Consider the following 15,270-nt stretch of genomic DNA (forward strand, 5'->3'; position numbering starts at 1 on the left):
TGTAAGGCTGTCTGGGGCAATCGACCTGGCCTTCACCAGGTTACACCTGACCTCAGGATAGCTTGGAACTGGGTTGTCAGTGCTGCCCAATCAGCCCTCACCCTTGGGGTCCCACCTTCTGGTTGGACACCAAGTTGATGCTCTTAAAACAGGAAGGGAGGGGGCTTCCCTGGTGGCGCAGTGGTTGGGAGTCCACCTGCCGATGCAGGGGACATGGGTTCGTGCCCCGGTCCAGGAAGATCCCACATGCTGCGGAGCGGCTGGGCCCGTGAGCCATGGCCGCTGAGCCTGCGCGTCCGGAGCCTGTGCTCCGCAGCGGGAGAGGCCACAACAGTGAGAGGCCCGCGTACCGCAAAAAACAAACAAACAAACAAAAAACAGGAAGGGATTTGACTGGCTGGTGTGGATGCGGGAATAGGAGGCCGAGTGTTGCCTCCTGCCCTCCACCCCCACCCCAGTCAGAAGGGCCGCTCACCCAGGCGCAGGAAGGAAAAGAAGTAGAGCCAGAAGAGGCACAGGATGGGAGCAGCCAAGGCCTGGTTCACGGCTGCCAGGTGGATTCTCTTCTGCAGCTTTGCCGGCAGGTAGGCGAAGTAGAGGTTGTGCCGGTCGACCATGTGCTTGAGCAGGATGTAGATGAGGCCTGCAGAGCCAGGGCCGTGAGCTGGACAGTGGCTGGGCCGCGGGGGCCACTCTACGCCCTTCCTCCTGGAGGTGGCTACCTGTGCCGGGAGCTGGGCTGGGGCCGCGGCTGGGCTACGTGCACAAGTGCACACGTGCACGTCCTGGCTCCTGCTGTTTCTTCTCCTTCTCCTTCTCTCCCCCCGCCCCGCCCTGTCCACCTCTCTCCCTCCCTCCTCTCCCCACCCACCCTGCTCCCTCCCAGCCGCTTTCTGACCCACGAGTAGACGTGTCTGTGCTGCTGTCCCCACGGAACGCTGACATTCTAGGACCGTTTTGGGGAAAGAGGCGAGTTTACACCCAGAGGCCTGGCCTCAACTTCCTCCCACGCTGAGCCCCCCTCCCCTCATCCCTCAGGGCTCCCACGCTCCCTTCCTTCTCCCACCCAAGCTGACCCCCTGTACCGTCACTGCCAACAGATGCCCAAGGGTCTAAACCCAGGGATGGCACAGGAGGTGGGTGGGTGCTGCCTTTTCTATTATGTCAGGTTCTTTAAAAACATTTTTCGTTGTTGTTTTGAAACAGTAATACTATTGTAGATCTTTAAAACAGTACGAGAGAGTGTACAGGGAAAACTAACACTTCCTCCTTGCCCTAAACCACAGCTGTCACTGCCACCAGTCTCCTGGGTGTTCTGTTTCCTTCCAGACGCTTCCATTTGTCTGCCGGCCCCTGAGGGTGTATTTTAACTGCAAGACCTTGACCTTCTAAGTCAAACAGTCCTGAGTTCATATCTGGGCTCTAATCCTCACTTAACAAAGCGTTAAGTGCTTCATCTGTGAAAAGGGGACAGAAGCAAGACCTGCCTTGAACGATCGTGAGAGAATTAAGTGTGACAATACACGTGGAGAGTGACAGTGGCTGCCAGAGCACAAACACGAGAGCCTCCACCAGTGCTGCTGGCGCTGTCCCAGCTGCTGCTGGAGGATCAACCAAGAATGAAGCGGTCAGCCGGCAGAGGCCTTCAGACCAGGAGGGGTACTAAGAGAGCTCACAGTCTGGAAGGCCCGTAGAAGGAATCCGTGAGCAAGTGAAATTAAATCTGGTGTCCCCTGTGGCTCCTTGGCAGCTTACAGTTCCTGTGGCTACAAGAGGCCCTCTGCTTGTGGGGCTCCATGACGCCCTGCTGATGGCTGTCCTGGGGTGCTCGGCAGAATCAGTCATCCACCCACCCTGGGACCGGCCCCAGGGCCACTCACCGAACGGCACGATGATGGGGCAGGTGATGCTGTAGGCCATGATGACGGTGAAGACACACAGCATCCACGCGTACATGGCTCCAAACTCGTACTCGAAGGCCTGGTTCTGGGAGGGGGAGGTGGTGAGGGGCTTAGGGGTTTGGTCCACACCAGCCCGCCTCCGTGCACTCCAAGTGGTCGGGAGGACTTTGGAAGTGGGAGCCTCACCGCGCCCCTCACCTCTCAAGGCCCCTTCTATCCCTCTGCAAACCTCCTCCAGCTTCACCTGGCTCACACCCAGACCTCGAAAGGCACAATGACTCGTGTTTTCGTAGTGTTTCTCGTGTTCTAATCCTGTCTACACAACAGGCCTGTGAGCCCCCAGAGGGCACAGGGGGTACATCTGACTGTAGAATGATCCTCCACAGACTCTGTCAGACCCAACATCACTCCGCCCCTTCTAGCCGTGTGTCCTGGGCCAAGCACTTGACCTCCCGGTGGCTTAGTCTGTGCGTCTGCAAAGCAAGCTCCAGTAGCGCCCATCTCACAGCGGGCTCTGAGGATTAAATGACAGGATGCAGGGCTTCTCCTCTTATGGTTCCCACAGTGGCGAAGGAGAATAAAAGAGAACCGCACACACCCAATTTAGAGAGTCCTGGAACAAATGCCACCAGCCCAAAATGCTTTGACCTCTGTAGTAATCTAAGAATTTATGCAAATGAAGGTCCATGGGAAAGAAATGTATGTATGTGTGTGTGTGTGTGTGTGATCAGCCCGGTTAAAATGCAAGAATCCCCACTCTCTCCTCCAGCCCGAGTCAGCGTGGAGGATGACCTAGCCAGGCCCTCACCCAGGCTCCTTACACCTCCTCCCCCCACAGCCCTGGGCCCAGTTGAGAGGTCCTGAGCAGAGTGCCCGGCACTTAGCAGGCGGCTGGGTAAACACCGGCGGCGGGGAGGCTCTGGGACTTTAAGGCGGCGCCCACCCCCACCCTCTGTACCTGCTTAATGTTCCTGCGGTCGGCTGCAGTCTTGGCCATGACCATGCGGAAGGTGTACAGGATGAGGCCGGGCAGCCGCAGCAGCTCCATGCCGTTGCCAATGAAGGCCGAGGCGATGACATAGTTCACAAAGAAGGCGCCCTGGTCGGGCAGGAAGACGCACCTGGGGAACCACCGGGTGTGCGAGCTGAGCGCCCCGAGAGGGAGAGGGGCCCGTGACTGAGCAGAGACGGGACTCAGAACTGACCACGGATTTGGCCATCTGGAAGTCACTGTCAACCTGGACCCGAGCTGGTTGGGTATGGGTGTGTCTGTCTGTGGCTGCCAGCTCCCAAGTCCTCGTTTTACCCAGCGAGAACCCATTTAAGAAAATTCACTCTATCCTTTCAGATAGGCACGGCCAGGCTTCCCTGTGAACAGTCCTTTGGAAAAGTCTATCTTGGACATTCGGGCCTACATTAGGACTTAAAGTATAGTACAGTAGGGGCTGGGGATGAATCCCAGCTCTGTCTCTTAACTAGCTGGGTAGCCTTTTTCTCTTCAGCATGTCTGGGCCTCAGTCTCCTCATCTGTAAAATGGAAATAGTCAAATTTCTGACTCATAGCTTGTTTAAAGATTAAATGAAAAAAAGAATCAAGCATTTAGCATAGCATCTTCTTAAATAACAGCTATTACTATTAAGTGGGTTCGGTACAAGTTGAAAATACTAACGAGGACACACATTAGAAATAAGTTCAACTCCTCTCTCCTAGCAAAAATAATCCTGGACCAGACAGTCATTCTGGTTGCTGCGTTAATTATTATTCTCCTTCCCCCTTCCCTGGCACCACTGAGACCCAGCAGTTCCTTCTCCCCAGGAGGTTCTGTTCTCAGTAAGTAAGTTTCAAAGAATGAATGAGAACGCCACTAATTGAGTTTCAACCTAAAAGATTAACCACACTTCTGCACTTGTAGCACAAAGTGGGTCAGTTCCCCCGATGCAGCCCCGCCAGGAACCTGTAGTGGTGCGGGGAGTCCACAGGCCCTGAAGGACAGACAACCCTCCCCCCACTGCAGCCCCAGCCCAAGTCCCTGGGGGACGTGGCTCCAAAACTCAGCGTGGCTGATACTTACTCCAACCTGACAGAGGCCTCCGACGAAGTTTTATCAAAGAGCCACCGGAAGAAAAAATCCAAACTGAAAGAAAGATGAATCCCGTAAAAACTTATTTCCAACAGTCCATGTGATCACCGCATATGTTTTCATTTTCTTCTGCTGCTTTTTTTTTTTTTTTTAAAAAAAAGGCCAGATCTCAAGATCTACCCTGGTTCTCTAAGATGCTACTTATTATACCGTAACTCATCAGGGCCTGCTTTAACAGAAACTTCCTTCCTCAAAATAACCAAAGCCATGATTAGACCCTCTCCCTAAGTGGAAGGTCCATGGTAAGTTTCATTTTCAAGCTTTTTTTTTTTAAGGCAGAAAGATCAGATCTCTGGAAGAATCAGTGGGCCAGCACAACTGCATGCCAAGTGAGTGTGACAGGTTTAAATGTTGTCAGGAATTTGCAACCACTCCCAAAGCATCTGCATTTTCTTGAGGACAGTGTTCTCTGTTGTGACCCTGGTTCTGAATTTAGAGCAGGAGGTGGTAATAGGTACCTGGTGAGGCCCAGGGAGGGCAGAATCAGCACCATGAAGATCAAGAATATGTAGACCTTGGTCATCATGATTCGGTTTTCCCCTGACCTGCAGGAAGTCAGAGGTGAGCCCTCACAGTCCCTCAGATGTACCGGGCGTCCCCAGTAAGGCCCCTGCTGTATGCCCATCGTGCTGGTGGGGAGGGGGCATCAGAGACACCCAGCTCAGGGGCGAGCCCCAGGGAACTCACTTGGTCCAGTGAGACTCTAGCAGCGTAGAATAGTAAACGACGGTGGGCAGCAGGGCTGAGAAGGACCACAGGAGGAGGGTCGGGAAGAACTGGCTGATGATGGGGTCCTAGAAAACAGTCCATAGCAGAGAGCGCTGTGAGCCCTGGGGGCTTTGGGCCGTGACCTGTTGGCATGGTGACTCAGTGACCTCTGGGATTTGGGTCACTTTTGTCCCCCAGAACCAACACTGTACCTGGTACAGGGTAGATAATGTTGGCTGAACAGACAATAACAGCACCTGACATTTGTACAGTGCTTTCTTTTTCTTTTTCTTTTTTTTTTCTTTTGCGGTACGTGGGCCTCTCACTGTTGTGGCCTCTCCCGTTGCGGAGCACGGGCTCCGGACGCGCAGGCTCAGCGGCCATGGCTCACGGGCCCAGCCGTTCCGCGGCATGTGGGATCCTCCCGGACCGGGGCACGAACCCGTGTCCCCTGCATCGGCAGGCGGACTCTCAACCACTGCGCCAGCAGGGAAGCCCCAGTGCTTTATTTTTCTTATTTTTATTTAAAAAAATTTTTTGGCCATGCTACGTGACACGTGGGATCTTAGTTCCCCCACCAGGGATCGAACCTGTACCCCCTGCAGTGGAAGCACAGAGTCTTAACCACTGGACCGCCAGGGAAGTCCCTGTATAGCTCTTTAGAGCGAAGAATGCAACTTCACATACAACTGAACTCCACTTGTCTTACTGACCAGAGAGATAACCTCCTCCATTCCGTATAGAAAGCCAACGACGGACGCCAAAGGAAGACGGAGCACTGACGGCCAGAGCCCTTCCCCAGCCGCCTGCCCACTCAGCTCCCACTGGCCCAGTCGTAGCTTCCCAGAACTGCTTCGTGTTTGTTCCCAATCTCATCTATGCCTGTTGTACTTGTTATTGCAATTACATGGTTCGATTAACTTATTCCCTTCTCTGATAAAAGGAGCATAGCAACAGAGAGATTTCTTTGAAAACTAAGTTGGATACATTGGAAAGACTTGATAAAGGCCAATTTCTCAAAAATGCTGCTAAATTAGATGAGAGTGAATTAACTGTAAAAGACCAAGGGAAACGAAATCTAGGAGGGTTCTATACTTTGAACAGCTTTGCAAGTATCTTTAAGTTCTTGCTTAACTGTAAGAAACCAAAACTAGAATCACAAACAATGAAATAAGCGTGTATTTTATATAAAATACACAAAGGGGAAATCTAATCAGCAGATCCTTCCTCAAAAGAACAGGCCTTGACCATACATCAAAAGACTGGCAAAGGAATAAACATGTAGATGCTTTAGATCTAAACAAAACTTACATATTTTTTATTGAGTCATTTGATCATCACAACGGCCCCATGAGTATAACATAGCAGAGTGCTACAGAGGACAAAGCCAGTTTTTAGAGGAAAAACAAAGGCTCAGAATTCATCAGCTAGGGAATGGCAGGGCAAGGACCAGGCCCTCAGGCCCTCCAGCCCACTGTGCTTTCCCAGAGTGTGATTAACGAAATGCCAAGTGGAACTGAAAACACGAAAAGGATGTGGAGTGATATTTCAGCAAAGCCGATTATGGGAAACCAAGTAGATGCCATTTTTAGGGAGTGTTCAGCTGTTATCAATTCATCTAAGATCCTTAAAAATCATTCATTACCTATCTAGAATAAGTAACTTTACAACAGGGTTATCAGAAACTGACATATAAAAAGAAAACTGGATTCATGACCCTGCCACCCCAGTCAGAGAAGCGCTTTGCATTCTTTGCTACCCACTCCCCGTAGCAGCCATCCTGCACACACATCACTGGCACATGACTATAACCATTGCTGAGAGATAATTTTATATTCTGCTTTTATCGTAAAACCCCACGTCTGCCACAAAGTCTATACAATTTTTTTTTTTTTTTTTTTTTTTGCGGTACGCGGGCCTCTCACTGTTGTGACCTCTTCCACCGCGGAGCACAGGCTCCGGACGCCCAGGTCCAGTGGCCATGGTTCACGGGCCCCGCCGCTCCGCGGCACGTGGGATCCCCCCGGACCGGGGCACAAACCCGTGTCCCCTGCACCGGCAGGCGGACACCCAGCCACTGCGCCACCAGGGAAGCCCTATACAATTTTTTAATGGATGCTTAACAGTCTGTCAGACTGAATATACCTCATTCAACTCAAATTACCCCTACTGTTGAACATTTAGATTGATTCCACTGTATCTATGTCTCTATAGTAACACATACACACACACATATCATACACATACATGTATACATAAAGTATATACACATATGTATATCTACATAACGTTATTATAAAGACACTGTAATAAATGTGGCCATGCCTGCTCAGGGCTTAAAAGCACATGAGCCGAGTGACACGGCCTCCTGGTTCAGTGGCCCCCATGGCTCTTGGTCCCATTCCTCCCCCACCCGCCATGCCCTCTTGGGAGAGGTCCTGCAGAATGGTCACTCACATTTAGCGCATGGATGGGTTTGGTGACGTTGAACTTGTCCATGGTGGACAGGATGATGGAGGGCGTGGTCAGGAAAAACAGCCCCAAGAAGAGAGTGAAGTTGATGCCCAGCCATTGGAACCACCAGCGGAGGCCCTGGATAGAGAGGTTCTTCCTGCAGAGGGGAGGACACAGGCCTTGGAGGTTTATCTCTCAGGCTCTGGCCACCTATGACACCTACAGTGCCCACGGCTTGGGTGAGTCAGAAGGTCAAATTTAGGCAAGGCAAGAGACTAGACTGAGGGCTCTGGCTGAGGGTCCATCTGGACCTTGGGAGCACAGGCAAGTGTCCTGCACTGACCTTCAGCTATAGGAAGGTCGAATTTGGGGTCCCTATGAGCTCCGAGGGAAAACAGGTTATTTGCAGCTAGAGTCTAGGAGCCAGAACCTACTCGAAGAGATGCCGTGAGCCCCCTAGCAGACCAAACAAGGCTCCAACATGGCGTTTTTCAGACGCACTAAAGACACGTGACTCCCCACGGGGCCGTGAGCTGTGGTGTGAGCTGGAGGGAGGCGGGGGACAAAAGCAAAACGCCTGGAACCCGCCCTGGCTTCTCATCCCACCAAGAGCAGACCGACAAACCAGTCCCAAGTTTAGAAAGCTCAGTGAACCAAACAGCAGAACTGCCGGGGGCTGAATGAAGTACAGCCCGGTGGAGATGAGCGCCCAAACCCTGCTCTGGACCAGGAACTGAGGCCAGGCTGGATGGCGAGCCATGCTGGGGCCTCTGCCGGGCCGTCCTCACCCTTGGCATCGTGCTTAAGGCTCCTGTGGACACAGCTCAGCTCACCAGCTTGTGCCCCAGGCTAGAGAGGCAGCCGGCACCTAACCCAGGGCCGCACTGTCTGATACAGCAGCCTCGAGCCACAGCAGGCTACTGCGTGTTGAAATGTGGCTGGTCCAAACAGAGATGGGCCAGAAGTGGCACATACACGCTGGATCTCAAAGACACTACGTATGAAAAGGAGACTGTAAAACATCTCAATTAAAAAAAATTGATTACATATTGAAATGATAATATTTTAGATATAGAGGGAGAACTCTTATTAAAGTTAATTTTAACAGTTTCTTTTACTTTTTTTCTTTTTTTTAAGACCTGTTTTTTTTTTTTTTTTTTTTTTTTTTGCGGTACGCGGGCCTCTCACTGTTGTGGCCTTTCCCGTTGCGGAGCACGGGCTCCGGACGCACAGGCTCAGCGGCCATGGCTCACGGGCCCAGCCGCTCCGCGGCATGTGGGATCTTCCCGGGCCGGGGCACAAACCCGTGTCCCCTGCATCGGCAGGCGGACTCTCAACCACTGCACCACCAGGGAAGCCCTAAGACCTGTTTTTTTGTTGTGGTTTTTTTGGTGTTTTTTGGCCTCGCCGTGCAGCTTGCAGGATCTCAGTTCCCTGACCAGGGATTGAACCTGGGCCATGGCCGTGAAAGCCTGAAATCCTAACCACTAGGCCACCAGGGAACTCCCCAGTTTCTTTTACTTTTTTTAATGTGGCTAAAAGGAAACTTAAAATTACATACATTGCTCCCATTATAATCCTACCAGACGCTGCTGATACTGGGGAGAAACACTGGAGTGAAGTCGTGGGTGTGGACACACCACCCACCCCCATCACGCCTCCCACCCCCTGCCCAGAGGGGTGCAGGAGAGTATGAGTGTCTCTCTGAGTGCCAGGTCACACCTGTGCTTCCAGGTGACTTGGGCAGCCCTGCAGGGCTCCCAGGCCCCATTCCCGCCCCTTGCCGGCCTGGGGGCTCACCAGCAGATGTCTTCGGGGTAAGCGGCGAAGCTGACCGTCCACTTGGAGGTGCAGAGCTCTCTGCTGTGGGAGGATGGCTGCGGGTCACTTTTGCACTGAAGGCCCTGACACTTGCAGGCGTTGAAGTCCTTCAGGATGCTGCCAGGAAATGTAGAAATGGCCAGGGTTCAGACCCCTCGGGGTACCATGTACCCATACAGCAGAAAGGACTGTGTGAGAGTGGGAGCCCCATGGCACAGGACCTTTGCTTTATTTTTAGTTTATTGTACTTATGCTATAATTAATGCTATGAAAGAGATGCCATTCTTAGCACATTATGTGCAGAATTTTGCTTAATCCTCAGGACAACCCTCTAAGCCAGGGATTACCATTCCTATTTTACAGATGAGGAAACTGAGGCTCTCAGAGTTAGGTTTTGCACCCTGTCTGTCTGACCCCAGCTCCCATGCTGTTGGCATTGCCCCAACATAGGGCTCCTCCTTGCGGCCCTCTCTGCCCTGTCCATGAAGTTGGACATCCCGCTGCCAGGCCCGGGGCCTCACTTTTCCACTCCCTCACCTCTTCCCAGGCCCCATAGCAGCATTAGACTTCACCACCTACGACTCCAAGATGCCCCTCCCTAGGACTCCCAGCCCCGCCCTCTCCACTCCTTCCCCCTTTAGTCTCCCACAAAGAACCCACCAGCGCCCCTACTCCTGTCTCAGAACACTCTTCCTCTTTCCACTGGCCTCGTCCCCACCCCAGCCTCACTTGAGAGTCTGCAAGGCACAGCCAAGAGTCTGTTCCCAGGGTTCACGATGCCCGAAGCAGGGAAGGCAGGGGAAGGAGCATTTGCTGGGCCAACTCCTTTCCGTCTCCCTCTACCGACCCCATCCCCTGCTGCTCCCGAGGCGAGACGAGATGGAGATCCCAGGCATGAGAGCATTTTAGGAGCTAGAGCTCATGCCAAGGTGCACTATGAAAACCCACTCCCTTGGGCCAGGCTCTCAGCAGCAGTGAGCATCCTGGAGTGCCCAGAGGTATTCCCCCACAGCAGTGCATTTGTAGGGAGATGGGAAGGCCACGCACAGAAGGAAGATCTGTGGCTCCAGAGTGGGTACATGAAAGAGGGTGGCATCCACCCGACCTGGTGAAATGCTGGGTCATAGAGGCAATGGGATCCCTGGGGCAGCTGGTGAGAGCCCGGCAGTGGGGTAAGGCCATATCCACCCAAGAGGGGCTCAGCTGGAATCACCCATAACCAGCTGTCACACAAACATCGGCCGGGCTCACCAAGGTAGTGGGTGTGGATGGCTGCCCCCATTCCCAGCCACGCCCGCAGGAGATGGAAATGCTACAAACAAATCCCAGCAGTGGCGGTTCAGCAGTACCGGCTCTGTCCAAGAGGGACAGCAATTTGGACAGAGGCAGACAAGGAACATGCCCACACTCACTAGGTGGCCATGGACTTTTCCTGGAAGGTGACGAAGGCCATTCCCAGGGACTGGTCCTGGACCCTGCATTCCTCCTCTGTGATCCTCTCCATCAGCCTGTCCTTCATGCGCGTGTAGTAGGAGATGGCGTCCTCCTACCAGAGGACACATGCCCTTGTGATGACGTGGCCCTGTGCAGGTCTCGGGGGACCCAGCGCCCACGTTCCCGGGGGTGTGGGCCCTCACCCACTCACACCCCTTCACTTCACAGCAGCAGAACTGGCCGCAGGGCTTGGGGTTGATGAGGGTCCGCTGGCCTGTCTTCACCTGCAGGTTTGTGTAATAGGTCAGGCTCTTCTCTGTCTTTTTTCTGCAGTGGGAGGGACACACTTCAGACTCGCAATCCTGTGGTGTGACTCACAGAGCCACTCCGCTCCTTTCCTCGCTAGGGGATCCGGGGCCAGCAAGGAAGGAGGATGGCACCTCAGAGGGAAGGAGTCAGAAAGATGCAGCCAGCTCAGCCCACGCCCGCCCACCCTGCCGGCCCTCCCTTACCTCTCCCTGCACAGGTAGATCAGCTTGGCCACGTTGTAGCACAGCTGGACCTCCACCACTTCACACGTGGGATACGCGTCCCTGTGCCCAGGGCAGATCAGGAGCAAAAGATAGCCATTGGAAAAGAGAACCCCCCAGGCAGGAGAGACCCCCAAGACTCCAGGGGTGTCAGAGCAATTACACTGCTCATTTCTGTGCCAGGGGAGACCTCTTTCCTCTTTGTCTTTTACCAAAGGGGGAAAGTTTGAAATGTAATACAAAGAGGTCCTTTTAAATAGCATGAAAGTAACTGCCTGAAACTGACAAATTTATACCCACTTGGCTTTAAATCAGTCAGTACTTCTCCTGAAGAAAAAAAATAACACTATTCATTACCTCCTTTACCCATGCAAAGGAGTCAATTTATTGTTTGCTCTAGGTCATTTCTACTCTGGACCATCACTGAAATCCTATTCAGTTTGTGACCCTTTTGAAGATCACAGACCTTTTTGGTCTCATGAAAGCAAACGACCCTCAGCCCAGTAAATGTCTACACATACACTAACAATCATAGTAAAATACTATAAGTACGCTGTATGTATACTTATTCTTGGCCAGGTACTGTTAGAGCAGTAACTTATTTGATCCTCACCATAACCTGTGAGGTTTTTGTCCCATTTTACAGATGAGGACAATAAGCGTCGGAGAGGTAAAATGACTTGTGCCCAAGATCACACAGCTAGTGAGTGTCTGAGCCAGGAAGTGAATCCAGGCGGCCCAGCTCCAGGGCCCATGCCTGTACTCAGCGTATGATGCTCCCCCACCATATACGCAAAATCCTATGTGCAACTCCTGGGCATTCCTGAACCGTGTAAATCCCCACCTACTACTTGCTAGGCACTGGGATGGAGCCTGGATAAGTTTACATTTTAGTGAGAGAGAGACACACAGCCCATAGACATGTCAGGTAGACAATTTCAGGTCCCATTACGAGCTTTGCGGAAGAGAACAATGGTGTATGCATCCCTGCTACAAGGCAAATTCACACATCAATCCCCATGGATTGCAGCAGTGTTCACTAAAAGGGCTGCCTGAAATAGGAGAAAGTGTGATTCAGTGTTTGTAATGGGAATGAGAGGACTTTTTTTTCTCTTTAAGGTAATATATTAAGTGGAGCTACTGTTTCCAAATGTTGCCTAACAGGCAACTTTGGGGAGCTGTTTCAAGGAATAGAGAAAAATGATTCCAGTACCCAATGTTTATATATAGAAAAATACTTCTAAAATACTTAGAGTTTCTAAAAGAGAGGTCAGTCAATAAATTTTAAACATTCATTTTACAATTCTGTTTACACTAATAATTTGCTTAGCAAGTGTTCTTCATAACTAGTGCAAAGCCAAGCCACAGCCAACCCCTAATCCATACTACAAATTAATGACTGCTGCTGAGGAATGAATACAGACTGAAGCCGCAGCTCCCTAGCCCAGGTTCAAGTCCTCCAGCCCAGGGTCCTGGGAGCCTTCCCGGCCTGCCTCTCCCCCGAGCACCCCCTTTCCTGAAGCTCCATGAGATGCCCTGCATTCATCGCACCGTACACACAATTTCCTTCTCACAGGAAGGCCCTTCCTCTAGCCTCCACCTGCAGGTATCCCCGGTGCAGGCGCTCAGAGGAGGCTGCTGGAAAGGAGGTTCTGCTGGGACAGCCGTGAGCGAGCTGTGTGAGGACAGGGCTCCGGACCCGGAGTGCTGACTCGAGAGACACGTGCTGAGCAGAAGGATGCACCACGAAATGCAGAGCGGGGCCCAGCTCCCCGCCGCCGCCAACACTGCTATCTCTCGGCTCTCTCTTACTCTGCAGAGCTGACGCTGAGAAGCCCAGGGTGAATCCTTTCCTTTTCTTTTTTTTTTTGTGGGGGATGTGTGGGCGTGTTGTTTCTATAAATCTTTTTCTCTGCCCCTGAGCTCTCAAGATGTTTACCTGCCCCACACCCTGGCCTGTATTCTGGCTACTGCGGTCACGTGGGCAGCCGCGGCTGCTGGCAGAGGACGTGCCGCCCCAGCCCAGGCCCTCAGAGCCCCAGCAGAGCCTGCCCAGGGCAGCATCCGCGGCTCTGTGGCTGGGCCAGGTCCTCCTAGGGTCTCCCTCCCCTTCCCTCCCAGTGGAAGCGGCCCTGCTCACCGGAAGTGGCTCTCCATGGTCTCCTTCTTCGCGTCTCTGGGGAGTCCTGTGATGAACAGGGTCCGCCTCACCTGCCGGAGAAACACACCAGGGAGAAAAGTCACCAGGGCAAGCCAGTCTGCCAGGGGGACACTCTGTTCAAGCCTCCCCAAGGAGAACGATGGGGACTCAGAGGCTCAGGTGCTCGACTTCCTGGCCTGACAGAGCCTTGAAGTCTCTTCTTTACATAGCAGCTTCTTCTAGGCAGTCAAGAATAAATTTCCAGGGGCTTCCCTGGCGGTCCAGTGGTTAGGGCTCTGCGCTTCCGCTGCACGGGGCACGGGTTCGATCCCTGGTCAGGGAACTAAGATCCCGCATGCCACGCAGCGTGGCCAAAAAAAAAAAAAATACATTTCCAAAGCAATTTCGATGAGCCTCCTTTGCATCACAAGAGACTGAGAAAGAACCCAGAAAGGGGAAGTGACTCAAATGAGGCCACACAGCAGATCAGAGGAGGACCCAGGCCTGGAACCAAGTAATAGAAACTCCCTGTCCCCCCATCAAGTTATGGGCCGCAGTGAGAGAGGGAGCTGCTCGCAATTCAAACTTCTCGGAAGTTACTTAGAATCAGTAACGACAAGCCCAAACCCCACAAATCTAAAGGCTAGTTGGCAAAACGGGGGGAAATAGCCAAATCCTAAAACAATCTACCAGAAAAAAATGCTTAATGCCGATTCTAAGCACACATGTGCAAGCCTGAGGCCCCTCCTTCCCCTCACTGCCATCGTTGTGCTGGGGAATAAGCCTGGTGCCACTCCTCCCCAGCTCCACCTGAGACCCTCCCCAGCACATGCCCAGCCCCCCACCACCCCTCACTCACCAGGTTCTCCTCTTTGTACTTGATGGACTGGGTGTGGTGCCGCATGAAGCCCACAGTGAGGATGAGGTAAAGGATGGCGAAGATGGTGTGTAGCCAAAGGAGGTCGTTGCTGGGGGGGGGAGGGGAGGGACACCACCTGCCATCAGGGCTGGGCTTGGTCACCCTCATGGCACTGAGCTGAGGGCCAAAGCCGTCCTCACAACAGATTCCTCCAACAGAGGTTGAGCGGCCAGTGCCCTTTAGAGAGGGCACTGTCCTGACAAATGAACCCCAGCTCCACGGGGCCCTCTGTGTTTCCTAAAACCCACAGCAAAACAACAGCGGCCTGGGGCGTGTCCATGCCCATAGCCCAGCAGCGAGCACTAGTGGCAAAGAGGCTTTCAGACATTAACTCGCTCACTTTGGACGACCTCTGGCCTATCCCAGGCTCCATAATCTGCCCTCTCCTTGGTCTCACCCATCAGCACCCTCAGGCCCTCCCACCTCGAACTCACTCAGTCTGTAGGTTTGCGATGGTCGTCCTCCCAAAGCTGTAAGGGTCTTTGTCTGCAGAGAAGCACAGATACTCAGTTGCAGGGTCACACTAGGGAAGTGGGAGGGGGGCAGCACAGCCTTGGTTTGTGGAGCTCTAAGAAGGAGCAGCATAAGATGTCCGAGAAGTCAGAGGACTGTGGCAACTGTCCGGTCTTTTCAGAGCTACACCAACCAAGGCCTCTGCTTTACTCCAAGATGCTTCTGGCAACTTCTTCTCAACCTACCAGGTGGGTAAAGTCAAAATCTGAATTCATCTTGCTTTGAGAGTCTTGTGGCATTCCTTGAGAAATCTAGAAACACCCTAAGCTGTTCCCAAAACCAAGGCTGGGAATCACTGGGCGTAAGAAGTGGATTCGTGATGGTGACGCTGGATTCCTGTGGGTGCTTGGAAATAGAATGCCACACTTTGATTTTCACTTTGAGCATCACAAACATCTTCTGGATCCACTACTTGTGGCCTCCTGATTTGGGTGGGGGCAGGAAACTATAAAACACACTCTGAAAGCCCCTGATCTTATCAGTCTTGGGGTCTTCCTCCTACTTAGATATTAGGGGCCCCAGCTCTTGGCCCAGGTTTGGGGTGGATTCTTCTCCAGATCTTTAAGCAAATGGAAAAGTTCAGAAAGTCACCCTGAGACCTTCTCACATCTGAATTTGAGCATGAATCCTGGGGTTCTGATCCACCACCACGAGGCCCTTGCCCCAGGGCTGCTGCTCTGCCTGGGCCCAGCTCAGGCAAGATGAGGAC

At 52.7% G+C, this 15,270-nt stretch overlaps 1 protein-coding gene across 1 annotated transcript in view; it reads right to left on the reverse strand.

The window, feature by feature from the left end:
- Window positions 1–15,270, reverse strand: part of TMEM63A (transmembrane protein 63A) — a 33,754-nt gene that overhangs the window by 3,220 nt on the left and 15,264 nt on the right. The window contains exons 8-21 of the mRNA XM_081218941.1: window positions 14,483–14,534; window positions 13,989–14,097; window positions 13,130–13,200; window positions 10,972–11,052; window positions 10,663–10,786; window positions 10,438–10,571; window positions 9,005–9,142; window positions 7,208–7,361; window positions 4,730–4,836; window positions 4,501–4,587; window positions 3,974–4,036; window positions 2,860–3,022; window positions 1,881–1,986; window positions 476–643 (exon numbers count right to left, since the gene is read on the reverse strand). Of these exons, the coding sequence (XP_081075067.1) occupies window positions 476–643; window positions 1,881–1,986; window positions 2,860–3,022; window positions 3,974–4,036; window positions 4,501–4,587; window positions 4,730–4,836; window positions 7,208–7,361; window positions 9,005–9,142; window positions 10,438–10,571; window positions 10,663–10,786; window positions 10,972–11,052; window positions 13,130–13,200; window positions 13,989–14,097; window positions 14,483–14,534 (1,557 nt within the window). The remainder of the gene's footprint in view (window positions 1–475; window positions 644–1,880; window positions 1,987–2,859; window positions 3,023–3,973; window positions 4,037–4,500; window positions 4,588–4,729; window positions 4,837–7,207; window positions 7,362–9,004; window positions 9,143–10,437; window positions 10,572–10,662; window positions 10,787–10,971; window positions 11,053–13,129; window positions 13,201–13,988; window positions 14,098–14,482; window positions 14,535–15,270) is intronic.

The sequence above is a fragment of the Mesoplodon bidens genome (genome assembly GCF_964165515.1).
Source record: "Mesoplodon bidens genome assembly, chromosome: 2".
Taxonomy (NCBI): Eukaryota; Metazoa; Chordata; class Mammalia; order Artiodactyla; family Ziphiidae; genus Mesoplodon; species Mesoplodon bidens.